Consider the following 13,281-nt stretch of genomic DNA (forward strand, 5'->3'; position numbering starts at 1 on the left):
TATATAGGATCGCGCTGTAGGCTTTTTCTGCTTGTCCAACCCAGCTAATGTGCTGCTCTGAGCTAAGGTACGGTTTGGCTTAGCATGTGGTTTGAACCTCTGGGTAGAATCTAGACACATATAAAAACTGTTCTGAATATGCTTTGCTTTAAAGCGTTTTGAAAAATGCATTGAGTTCTCCATAAGGCTCACCATTGCCATCTGGTATCATATTGTATATTGCACTTAAAACACACTTAAAACGTTTTACAGTCATACCTCGAGCTGAATGTGCTTCGGGTTGAGCGTGTTCGAGTTGCGCTCCACGGCAACCCGGAAGTAACGGAGTGTGTTACTTTCGGGTTTCGCTGCTCGTGCATGCGCAGATGGTCAAAAAGGACGTCACACGCATGCACGGAAGCGGCAAAACGCGACCCGCGCACGCGCCGTCGCGTCTTGCGTTCCATTCGGGATGTGAACAGTGCTCCAGAACGGATCCTGTTCGCATCCCGAGGTATCACTGTATTTGTGGCTTTACAGGCATACCTTGGATCCCAAATGCCTTGCAAGTCGAACGTTTTGGCTCCTGAACGCCGCAAACCCAGAAATTAGTGTTCCGGTTTGCAAATGTTCTTTGGAACCCGAACATCCAACGCAACTTCCAAAGCTTCTGATTGGCTGCAGGAGCTTCCTACAGCCAATCGGAAACTGCGCCTTGGTTTCTGAACGTTTTGGGAGTAGAACGGACTTCCGGAACGGATTCTGTTCGACTTCCGTGGTACCACTGTATAGCTGTGTTCCTCCAGACAAACCACAAGTTATAACCAAGGTTTATTCTGTAGGGTAAGGTAAAGGTAAAGGGACCCCTTACCATTAGGTCCAGTCGTGACCGACTCTGGGGTTGTGGTGCTCATCTCGCTTTATTGGCCGAGGGAGCCGGCATACAGCTTCCGGGTCATGTGGCCAGCATGACTAAGCCGCTTCTGGAGAACCAGAGCAGCACACGGAAATGCCGTTTACCTTCCCGCCGGAGCAGTACCTATTTATCTACTTGCACTTTGACGTGCTTTCGAACTGCTAGGTTGGCAGGAGCAGGGACCAAGCAACGGAAGCTCACCCCGTCGTGGGGATTCGAACCGCCGACCTTCTGATCAGCAAGTCCTAGGCTCTGTGGTTTAACCCACAGCGCCACCCACGTCCCTATTCTGTAGGGTAGCCACCCTCTAATAACTAGCATGCTTGAGTCTAATTAATACAATAAGGGGTTAATGCAGTAGAGTCAGCTGTCCTGCCAAGCTTAGCCTACCGTATGTCATTTCTGCTCACCTCTGCATGTGAATTTGGTGTGTGAGCAGCTCTGGACTGTGGGATATAAAGCTGTCAGTCAAGTCCAACATTCCAAGAGAGGACTAACTGCCTCTATGTGGCAGGCAGTTTTGTCCGTTGGTCGGTTGCTGCAAGGAGTGTTAACTGGTAACTGCTCGGATGCAGTCTTTTCATGACTACTATCTAGTATATAGTTTATCTGTTATGTAAACTAAGCCTGCCTTCACGAATAGCTCTGTAAACCTGAATGAATATGATAGTAAAGTAGTTTATGTTAATATGATTCAGATTCATGTGTGTTTTCTTTAAGAGGGGCAGAAAGGGATTATCAACCAGGAAGGTAAATAATTATTGATAGGACTCAAACGAGTTAGCAACCTGCTTGTCATTGCATAAACTCAAACAGGAGATCGTTTAAACTCTGCTAAATTATATAAACGTTCCCACATGGACTGCTCCCTCCAGCTGCCTGGCTTTTACCAGCCTTTCTCAGACTACAATGGAGTCTGAAACAAGTACTCTTCTATACCAATAGTTTTGGAAAGTTAGCTACGTTTTAAAGCCTGTGCATCTTTTTCTGACTGCTGTATGGAAAAGCACATGACTGACCTTTGAAGAGTTTTGTAAGTAAACCATTTTATAATTTATCAAACAGGCTAGGGAAGTGGGATACTTTGGAAATGACTATTAAAGGGGACATTTCGGAACTCACTGGAAAGGGCACATTTTAAAATATTTCCACACTTTTCTTGGCTCCATGTTTTGCCATGTTAGAACTCTGCTGGGGTTTTCTCACCAGAGTACTTGCCCCAGACTTGGGTCGTAGTTTCCAAGGATTTCCAACACATTCTTGGTTGGGCAAGCTTATGGTTTGTCTGAAGAAGGAAACCTATTGCATTTGCAGAGTCATGATTTGATATAGCATTATGTCACAACTGCACCTCAAAATCTTTCACCAGGGCAGCTCACACAGTACTTTTGTTTGTGTATATACAGGATATGTTAAGCATTAATTAAGAGTGTAAAGTGTGAATATGTATATATGCAGTGTTATTTTTCTAGATAACGTCTAGACCATGAACTTCTCTCTTGTTCTCTTAGAATGGCAATGGTGCCCACCTGAAAGGTCAGGAGCTAAGCGCTAGTGAGCGCAAGCTGAAAAATAGTCCTGAATATAAGACTTTTTTAAACAAGATTTTTTTAAATTGCTGTAACTCACCCTGTCTCTCTAGGCAGGTGGGGCTGTACATTAAATATAAGCTCTGTTTACATCTTGACCACATGTTGCTGTGAATTAGTCTTGATCATATTTGCTTTTTCCTAGCTTCCTCTAGGCTTGCTGCCATTAAATCTTCCTCAATCCCCACCCACTCTTCCTGTTAAATGATGATTAGTCTCCTTCTGCTAGAATAGTTTTCACAATATTCCAGAAAGTAGAGCCAGAGAGTAAGCAGGTCATTTTTGCAATGAACAGCTATATAGGATTGTATTAACGACCTGGAACTTTATTTATTTATTGACATGTGCACTAAAGGGCCAGATCTGTCAATAACTCCAACCACCAGTTACACTTTCAGCAGCACTTTCTGGAGCACATAGGTGAGCATGTTGCCTTTCTGAGGCAAATAAACAGAGAGGGAAATTGAGGTGCTTATAGGCACACATTGCAATGGTTTGTTCATTTGTGAAATAGTTCACATTTTTACACAGGGGAAGCAAACTTGGTGCCCGCCGAATATGTAGGACTCCCAACTCCCATCAGTCTTAGCCAAAATAGCCAAAAGCAAGGGATGATGGGAGGTGTAGTCCAAAAACCCCTGTAAGGTACCCTATTATAACAGATCTGGGTCCCTACAGAGGAAGTGCCAAAATCAGGGTAGCTGAGCTTTTTGAATCGGTTCCTTCAAGTTCCTCAGTTGCTCCATCTGCCTAACTGATTGTCCCTCTTGCACACCCAGCCCCAAGTCATGTATGGGTAGTAGATTTGCTCTCTCTGCCATATGCTGTGCTGATGTTACCATGTGAACTAATTTTATTTATGGCTAAAATCCTCAGTGCAATTGTTGTGGTTTCAATAGCGTCTTCTGTTGCACGTTTTGGAAACAAATGGTGTATCGTTTGGGGTGGAGTAGGCTGTTATGCAGAGACCCTTCTAATTCCTGGATCCAGCAAATGGTTCCATTAAGACAAATTGGTGGGCCCCCTCCCTTAACTGTCTGGTAGTTGGAAAGACAGACCCTTGTTCAGAGCTGGAAGCTGGAAGCAGCAGGATGGAAAGCCAGAGAGAGAGAGAGAGAGAGAGAGAGAGAGAGAGAGAGAGAGAGAGAGAGAGATGCTTGATTTCTGTTTGAATCCAAGGTTCCAGCTATGGAAGATCCAAGGCCTTCTTGGGGGAGTGAATGCTGTGAGCCCCTCCATCATAGCTGTTGTGTTTTGGCATAACATGCAGTTGTTTGGGAGCATGACAAAGAAAAATAAACAACCCAAGTGTGCCTACAGCCTTTTCTCAGGGTCCCTTGCAACTGAATGTCACCCTGAGGGATTTCTGTCCAGATGTTATTAAGAAGTTTCATGCTTAACGTATTACACTTCATCAGCAGGCGGCTGGTTTTCAATCCGCAGGTGCCTTCTGTGTTTTTCAAGCAGCGTAATCCAGATACCATGCAGGAGGTTGTGTTTGGGAGTTTCCCTTCTTTTCTCTTAGCCCAAGTAGGGGAGCTGTGTTCCCTTTATCAGCCAGGCACTTTCATTTTGCTGCCAACCTTCTGAGAAATGCAACATAAACCCATTGCAGCCGAGACCCTGATCACAGCAGTCATTTAACAGCAAAGAGGTTTGCAGCACAATAAAGATTACCAGATTTATTGCGTGGCATAAACTGGAGTGTGGACTGGAGACCTTATGCTTCGGTGGATCTGTAGTCTTTTCAGATGCCATAGTCCTTTGCCGTTTCTACTGCACTAACTCTGGCCTCCCTTCCAAAAGCCATTTAACAGTGGGTTGAATGGGTTTGCTGCAAGGTCTTGCTTTTATGAGTTTCAGTAAATGCTCCAAGGTGGAAAGCTCTTGCCCTGCTTTTTCCACAACTTATTCTACCCACTAGTGATTCTGGTCACATCCACACGCCCTACACTTAAAAGCACTCTTTATACCACTTTAACAGTCGCGGAGAATCCTGGGAACGGTAGTTTTGTTATTTTACAATCAGCAATCACAAAAAGGTAGATCTGAAAGCAATGGCCGTCTGCAAATTGTCACCATTTGCGTCTGACAAGAGATTGGAAGGGACAGTCCTTCCCGCAAAATTCAGATTAGTATTAACATCCCCCCCCCCAGACCTTGGAAAAGGCACAGCTTGTTGGAAAGCATGGAGTTGAATGTAGGATCTAAGGGCACCAGTAAAAAAAGGGTTATAGGCACCTGTTCTTCCTGAAGAGTGGTCAGAAGGGGTTCTAGAGCAGTGAACCCTTTTAGTAAGGCTACTGGGAACCCAGTGTCTCCTATACCCACCAACTTCTGATACTTTATGATTTAAAGAAATCCATTTTCTTCCTGCATTAAACATCTACGTCAACAGTGTGGTTCAACAGATCAGACCCTCCAAGTGTCCCTATTTTCCAGGGATGTCCCTGATTTAGAAACCATCCCAGTTTCTGATTTGATCCCGGAATGTCCCACTTTTCCTTAGGATGTCCCTATTTTCATTGGAGAAATGTTAGAGGGTTATCTGAGCCCTGAGCTGTCAGAATGTATAGGGAAGGGTTTTTTTCTTTTTCTTTTTTTTAAAAAAAAGTTTCATTATGTTTTTATATATGTTGGAAGCTGCCTGGAGTGCCTGGGGCAACCCAGTAAGAAGTGTGGGCTATAAATAGTAAAATCATCATTATGGAATGGGACATCCCTATTTTCATCGGAGAAATGTTGAAGGGTGTGGTAGAGAAGGGTAGGGGGCTTGACCCTGGCTGCCATTTTTATCATCCAAAATTTCAGTGACGTTTTCAATAAGGGCTGTGACGTATTCTGCTTATCCTGCTCACCATCCTCACACTACCCTAGCGAGGCAGGTCACTGCCTACCAATGTTACAAAGAAGGAACTGTCAGCAAAGAGGTAGGGGAGTTGTCTAGGCCACCAAGGAAGGAGGTCTGTGTGTGTGTGTGTGTGTGTGTGTGTGTGTGTGTGTGTGTGTGTGTAAGTGCGCATGTGTGACAACCCAACTGAAGTTGCCACTGCCATATGGTAACTGAGGAAGAGAGCGAAGGGGCTGGAAGGTATCCTTCTGCATTCATTGTGTGGCACATTTTTTTAAAATGTTTTTCCTGAAGACCCTGCCCTTGTCACTTTGCCCCCTACCCAGGCTGTGGTTATTAGCATATGATTAAGACTGGCATTGATATCCTTCCAGAATGACAATAGCCTTCCTTGTTTTTGGAGAAAGCTGCAAACCATACCAGAGAGCCACCAACGTTATGGAAGAACTTCTGTTATTACACCAGGGATGGAGAACATGTGGTTCTCTAGATGTTGCTGGACTACAATTTCCCATCATCCTACACCATTTTGGCAGCACTGGTTGGGATTGATGGGAGCTTGAGTGTAACATCATACGGAAGGCTGCAGGTTATTCACTCCTGCACTAAAGCATGTTGTCTTAAACCCAACCTAGTTCTCAACTTCAGGCATCAAGGCTCTCCAATATTAGTTAGACAAAATAAATTACAAAAAGCTAGCATGAAGAAACTGATCTTGCTCAAGAAGGGGGAATCTCTTGTCTTCTTCACCAGGGGTGGTTTTTTTTTTTTTTTTTTTTGGCTTTGAACCCTTCTAATACACCCAAGGAATCCAGGTTCTTCTCTTTACCAAAGAATCAGGTCTTGTAGCAAATGTATGCCCCATTTGCAGTGGGGTAGACAGTGACAGATGCTATTCCAACTCTCAGCAGCAAAATACAAAGTTCTGTTCCCAGCAGATAACGCTTTAGGAAACTAGAAATAGAGGGTTCCTCCTACTGCTGGTACAGTTTTCTGCATCGGCTGCTACCCAGCTTCGCAAGGAAAAGCAGAATACCAGAAAAAAATATCCTTAGCAACCTTTGGCCTTGCAGAATCTGTCACCATAACCTCCATGGTTAAGCACGTGTCCCCCTGAATCTCTGCTGAATCTCCCACAAGAAAGGGGCAGTCCAGTGTCCGCAGATCTTCCAGAGAGGAGAGCAGGCAAGGAACCCTACTATCAGCCAGGCTGGTGCCAACACAAAGGTTTATCCAGTAGCAGCTCTCTCTGCCAATCAGAAGCATGCCACAGGGAGGCCAGGGCAGGGATGTATCTAGGCCGAGACAGGAACGTGACCATCGCCCTCCGCATTCCAGTTAGTGACCCAGTCCTTCTTGGTAATGGTGCCCGTCTTCTCCTCCCGGAAAAGCTGGCGCTCCTGGTGAGGAATCTTGACTGCGTGATACTGCGGCACCTTGTCTTCATGGTAGCGGGCACGTTTGAAGAAGCCAAGCTGGGGAAGAAGAAGCCACAATATTCAATTTATGAAAGTAACAAACAGATTCCCTAATGGAACTGCTGGAAGGAAGGGAAGGATGCCCGCTATTTTGCCACCAACCCATGGGCTGCATCCAGCAGCAGTAACCAGCGGTGATGATGTATGTTCCCGTGGGTCCTCTCCAGACCCCGTTCTTCATCCCCTGTTCGCCACACACCATGCATCGGGAAGACATAGCCTATTAGCATGCACTTTTGACACTCACAAACACTCGTGAGGATTCATTCATCAGGGCACTCTCACCCCCTTGCAGCCATCTACAGATTTCCCCTCCTGTGTGCATTTGCTAGCCGATTACTGAAAAGCGTCTTGCACTTTTGCACCACATCCAGCGGGACGTTTACCATATTCTGGGCTTGTAGGGTGGAACCTGTGCCCCTCCAAATGTCGTTGAACTACTACTCTTATCATTCCTGGCCCTCTGTCATGCTGGCTAGCATTGGCGGAAGAAAGAGTCCCATCAACATCTGGTGAGTCACAGGTTCCCCAACGCTACTACAGCACAGGAAATATTCTGGACAAAGGCAGATACTCCGACAGTCCTAATGGGAAGCCAGGCGTTTTGGCAGTACACATCCTGTCAGCTGTGGTAGCTTGCAGGGATGGAGGAGATAAAACAAGACCAGATAGAAGGACCTGCATGTCTGGACACTGGAGGTTCAGAAGTGCTGAATTAGGGTATCTGTTCCCATAAAGTAAAACCATCTGGGTGTGCCCCTGTTGTGACATAGTTTCTAATCCCTTGAACATTCACACACAAACCCGGTTTCAGCTCCACGATCTGAGAGTTAGGTGGGATCAGGGGCAGGATGTCCTCAGTGGTCCTGCCTACTCCTTGTTGTCACTGCTGTCCATCCACTTGCCCTCCCACTTTGGATCCAGTGCATCCAGAGAGAGAGAGGGGGGAGAGGCAGCAGCTCCTTGTCCTTGCCTCTAGCTGCTGACTTACTTAGAACAAGCAGTGCCACTAAGGAGAACACGCAGTAGAGCTGGGGGGCTTCAGGGGTTTGCAGTGGGTTTGGGGCCTCATTAGGTGCCCAGCAATGCCATCCAGGCACCAGCTATCTTAACTAGCCTGAGGATTTTGTAGACTGTCATCTGCACTTGTGAGCATATACCTGAGTTAGCAGCTAAGTACTTCACACTCCTGCTTTTTTTGCACGCACGCACCCAACTCTCAAGGCATCTGCAGAATTATATTCTGCTACACACTCACACACCGTCATTTCCAACAGCATTTAGGCTTTTGGTGCTAGTGCTTCCTGAAGTCCTTGACTATCTGTGGATTATTTCATGGCTATGTATTGTTAACAGTCAACATCCTCGCAACCCACCAAGAAATCCACATGCACAAAATAATGGTAATCACTCTTGTATGTTATGATCTGCAAAATCCTCCACACACACACACACACTCCCGGGTGCACTGAGGGCATATTTTGAAGTCCACTGGCCTGCTGTTTGCTTGCACATGCACTAATATTTTTAGTGAGCTCACTTTAAGAGCACTCCATCACTTGTTATTCCCATTCCCACATCTGTGCCCTCACTCCTACACACGTACAAGCAGGGGGTCAGTCAGGTGGCGAGGCCGGGCATTACCGCTAGGCCTCCATGGCCTGCCTATCGGCATCAGACGGCTGTATGGCCAGCCGAGCCCGGTAATAGTTCGTGGAGTATTTGGATTCCCGGCTTGTCCTCTTGAAGAAGCCGCACTGGGAGCGAGGAGAAGTATGAATGGCGTTATCAGCTTTGCATATGACCTGTCTCCAGGGATGGGGTCTAAAGGCCTGAGCAGCAGCAACAGGATGGCATCCTAAGACTCATCTGTGTTCATGGGTACCACTCAAGCGGACTCCATCTCCCATCATTCTCCACAGGGTAGAGGCTTTGGGTTCCCTGCCACCAGGCAGTTAACTTCAAAATGTAAATCCCATCTGATACAGTCCAATTGTTTTGAAAGAATGTGACCTCGGGGCTCTGCGGCTGTGGGGAATGGCTTCTAGGGGTTGGACATTTGTTGCAATGGGGATAATCTCCAAGGGTCTTTATCAAGGGAATTATTTGCAATAATGGACTTTGTTGTCCAGATTCAAATTTTAGTGTGATGAAGTAAACTGGAACCACCTTGTAAACTCTGCTCCAGCATCACAGAATCGTAGAATTGTAGAGTTAGAAGAGACCCTGCAATGCAGGAATCTCAGCTAAAGCATCTATGACAGATGGCCATCCAACCTCCAAGGAAGGAGAGTCCACAACCCCTGGAAGAGGGGCAAAGCCCCACAGAACCACCCTGGTCCCCGCTGCCCCTTTCTCCAGGCCAGCTCACCTTCCATAAGATGGAGACGAGCAGTCCCAGCACTAGGATCCCAGCTAGTACTGCAATGAGGATGATCCACCAAGGCACGCCTCGTGCCACGGCTACGCTGGGATCCAAGTAGACCATCACTGGGATCTGGGGGGGGAAGCAAGGTTGCAGAAAGTGAGAGAGCAAACCAAAATGTGGTGAAGAATGGCAGCCTGAGCCACTGCTCAGTTCAGCTGTAAAACCACCTCCCTCTCCGAGGAACAGGCACCACTATCACTGGCACTGTCTGAAACAAAAGACTGTGATCAAACTAAGGGTGCTTACAGACTGGTAGTCTCTTTGGACAGTCTGCTAATGCTATTTGCATAGGGAGGAGGTTCAGTCTGCATGGCATCCCATGCCAATACTGTTAGCAACACTCTGGGCTATGTGCATAAAAGCCCGTATCTGATTTAAAAGGCTGGTTTTCTTGGACAGTATCTCGCTCCTCATTTTCGTATCCTTCCCCCCTCCCTTTTTAAATGGGCATTGCATATTTTACTGGGACAGGGAGAAGTGGAACTGCCGCCGAGACCACATAACACCGGTCTTGAAAGACCTACACTGGCTCCCAGTACGTTTCCAAACACAATTCAAAGTGTTGGTGCTGACCTTTAAAGCCCTAAACGGCCTCGGCCCAGTATACCTGAAGGAGCGTCTCCACCCCCATCAGCTCAGTCCAGACACTGAGGTCCAGTGCCGAGGGCCTTCTGGCGGTTCCCTTGTGAGAAGCCAAGTTACAGGGAACCAGGCAAAGGGCCTTCTCAGTAGTGGCACCCGCCCTGTAGAATGCCCTCCCACCAGATGTCAAAGTGAAAAACAACTACTGTTCCAGACTTTTAGAAGACATCTGAGGGCAGCCCTGTTTAGGGAAGCTTTTAATGTTTAATAGACTATTGTATTTAATATTCTGTTGGAAGCCGCCCAGAGTGGGTGGGGAAACCCAGCCAGATGGGCGGGGTATAAATAATATAAATAAATAAATAATCATATCATTTCAGTTAAGATTCCTCTTCTCTCTGACCCGGCAGCAGCAACGGGGGGGGGGGGGGGGAGACAGTGAGAAAGGCATAACTAGAAATCATTTATTCATTTATTAAATTTGTACGCCACTCTTCGCCCAAAGATCACAGGGCAGTTCACAACCTAAAGATACAAACTGTCCTTGGCTGCAAAGTATTTCAGATTGCGCAAGGAAAATAGCAAGGGGCAAATGAACTCCAGTACCTGCGCCGTGGCATCCTTCAGAACCAGGTTGCGGATGGTAGATTTCACAGTGATGCTGGCTCGAACAATCACTTCCACTGATGTCATGTCATAGTACTCCTAAGGGCAAAAGGGAAGAGGGCTCAGAACAACCAAAAGTCATCATAGGATTGTAGAGTTGGAAGGGACCCTGAGTGCCAACTAGTCCAACCGCCTGCACTGCAGGAATCTTTTGCCCAATGTGGAGCTCAAACCCATGGCACTGAGATTAAGAGTCCCCTGCGCTTTCCAACAGAGTTATCCCAGGGAATGGACAAGCCTGTAGTTAGGATACTGAAAACCATTGCCATGAGTATTGCAAGGGTTCCCTCGCGTCCGATGCATGACTTCATTTTGGGTTCTAAATGGCCCTTTTAAGTGGAACACTCTCATCTAGGATTGCAAGCAATTACCGCTGTGAGCCAAGCCACACAATTCATGGAGGTACTCCCTAAAACATATTACAGTGGTGCCTCGCAAGACGAAATTAATTCGTTCCGCAAGTCTCTTCGTCTTGCGGTTTTTTCGTCTTGCGATGCACGGTTTCCCATAGGAATGCATTGAAAATCAATTAATGCGTTCCTAGGGAAACCGCCTTCAGACCAGGTCCGGGGACAGTCTGTCCCCGACCTCTTCTGAAGGCTGGGGGGGGGGACAAGGGCTTTTCTTCCCACCCCCAGCATTTTAAAAAACCCTGGGACAGCGGAGGACTTCTCCGCTGTCCGGGGCGATCTTAAAATGCTGGCGGGCGGCATTTTAAAATCGCCCCGGACAGCGGAGGACTTCTCCGCTGTCCGGGGCGATTTAAAAGCCCCTGGGAAGGCAGGCAGGGGGGACAAAGACTTTCGCCCCCTGCCCGCCTTCAGAAGGTGTTCCCGCCCCCCGCCCCACTTCGGAACAGCTTTCCAAAGTGGGGCGGCTGGGGCAGGTGTCCCCGCCCCCCCCGCCCCACTTCGGAACAGCTTTCCGAAGTGGGGCGGCTGGGCCAGGTGTCCCCGTCCCCCCTCCCCACTTCGGAACAGCTTTCCGAAGTGGGGCGGATGGGGCAGCTGTTCCCGCCCCCCTCCCCCCTTCGGAACAGCGTTCCGAAGTGGGGCGGATGGGGCAGCTGTTCCCGCCCCCCCGCCCCCCTTTGGAACAGCGTTCCGAAGTGGGGCGGATGGGGCAGCTGTTCCCGCCCCCCCTCCCCCCTTCGGAACAGCGTTCCGAAGTGGGGCGGATGGGGCAGCTGTTCCCGCCCCCCCTCCCCCCTTCGGAACAGCGTTCCGAAGTGGGGCGGCTGGGGCAGCTGTTCCCGCCCCCCTCCCCCCTTCGGAACAGCGTTCCGAAGTGGGGCGGCTGGGGCAGATGTTCCCGCCCCCCGCTTCGGAACAGCGTTTTAAAATGCTGGGGGTCGGCAGCGAACGCTCCCGACCCCCAGCATTTTAAAATCTCCCCGGGACAGGGGGAGATTTTAAAATGCTGGGGGTCGGCAGCGCTTCGCTCCCGACCCCCAGCATTTTAAGATCTCCCCGGGACACGGGGAGATTTTAAAATGCTGGGGGTCGGCAGCGAACGCTTCGCTCCCGCCCGCCAGCATTTTAAGATCGCCGGGGCAGGCGGGGGGAAGGCAGGCGGGGGGGGAGCAAAGACTTTTGCCCCCCGCCGGCCTTCAGAAGAGGTCCTCTTCTGAAGGCCGGCTGTGGGCGAAAGTCTTTGCTCCCGACCGCCAGCATTTCCCTATGGGCTTTCGTCTTGCGATGCAAGCCCATAGGGAAATTCGTCTTGCGAAGCGCCTCCAAAACAGAAAACCCTTTCGTCTTGCGGGTTTTCCGTCTTGCGAGGCATTCGTCTTGCGGGGTACCACTGTATTGGTAACCTGAAATTAGCTGAGCAGGGAGAAGTCCTTAATTTGCCCAGTCTACCCCAGAGGTTGTTTAAGGGACCAGGTGGTGCTGTGGGTTAAACCACAGAGCCTAGGACTTGCCAAATCAGAAGGTCGGCGGTTCGAATCCCCACGACGGGGTGAGCTCCCGTTGCTCGGTCCCTGCTCCTGCCAACCTAGCAGTTCAAAAGCACGTCAAAGTGCAAGTAGATAAATAGGTACCGCTCCAGCAGGAAGGTAAACGCCGTTTCCGTGCGCTGCTCTGGTTCGCCAGAAGCGGCTTAGTCATGCTGGCCACATGACCTGGAAGCTGTACGCCGGCTCCCTTGGCCAATAAAGCGAGATGAGCGCTGCAACCCCAGAGTTGGTCACGACTGGACCTAATGGTCAGGGGTCCCTTTACCTCTACCTTTACTCCAGAGATTTACACATATTGCTGTTCATCTAATATCCAGCAGGAGGAGCCCAACTAACCTCTAGGAAGGTGCTGTTCCAGAGACGGCCCCAGATGCTGAGCACAGCTGAACGGTCAAAGCTGTAGAGAGGACACTGGAAAAGCTGGCAATGAGCAGTGCCCACAGCACAGTCCTGAAGCATGAGGCAAAGAGTCATCAAGTATTTTAGTACCAGTCGGTTTGCCAGAAATTATATCCTACACATCAGAGATCCATCAAAACCCAGGTGTTTAAGGTTGTTGTTTAATGAAAAATGGGTTAAGAGACAGCAAAATTTGAGTGGAGGGCCGGCAGAGGTAATGCTTTCAACGTGCAAAATCTCACTCACCAACGTGACATTTTTTTGCTTTCCCCAATAAGTCAGTGGCCGGTTGGCAGGCACCTCAGGCGGCTCCGCCTCTCGCTTCTTCCTACCCTGGTGAAGAGGCTCCTGAAGAAAAGAGCAAGGGATTGGGGACACTTTAGAAACGTGTTGTTTTCTGATCACAAACCAAAAACTGGTCCTCACCGCTGCC

General features: G+C 48.6%; 1 protein-coding gene across 5 annotated transcripts in view; it reads right to left on the minus strand.

The window, feature by feature from the left end:
- Positions 1-4,151: 4,151 nt before the first annotated feature.
- ITGA7 (integrin subunit alpha 7) overlaps positions 4,152-13,281 on the minus strand; it is a 93,373-nt gene continuing 84,243 nt past the window's right edge. For all 5 annotated transcript variants that reach the window (XM_081181267.1, XM_081181265.1, XM_081181263.1 and 2 more), the window contains 5 exons: positions 13,095-13,196; positions 12,786-12,899; positions 10,430-10,528; positions 9,185-9,310; positions 4,152-6,810 (listed from right to left, as the gene is read on the minus strand). In XM_081181267.1, coding sequence (XP_081037393.1) covers positions 6,631-6,810; positions 9,185-9,310; positions 10,430-10,528; positions 12,786-12,899; positions 13,095-13,196 — 621 coding nt within the window. In that variant the 3' untranslated portion in view covers positions 4,152-6,630. The remainder of the gene's footprint in view (positions 6,811-9,184; positions 9,311-10,429; positions 10,529-12,785; positions 12,900-13,094; positions 13,197-13,281) is intronic.

This window comes from Podarcis bocagei, assembly GCF_964188305.1.
Source record: "Podarcis bocagei genome assembly, chromosome: 2".
Lineage (NCBI taxonomy): Eukaryota > Metazoa > Chordata > Lepidosauria > Squamata > Lacertidae > Podarcis > Podarcis bocagei.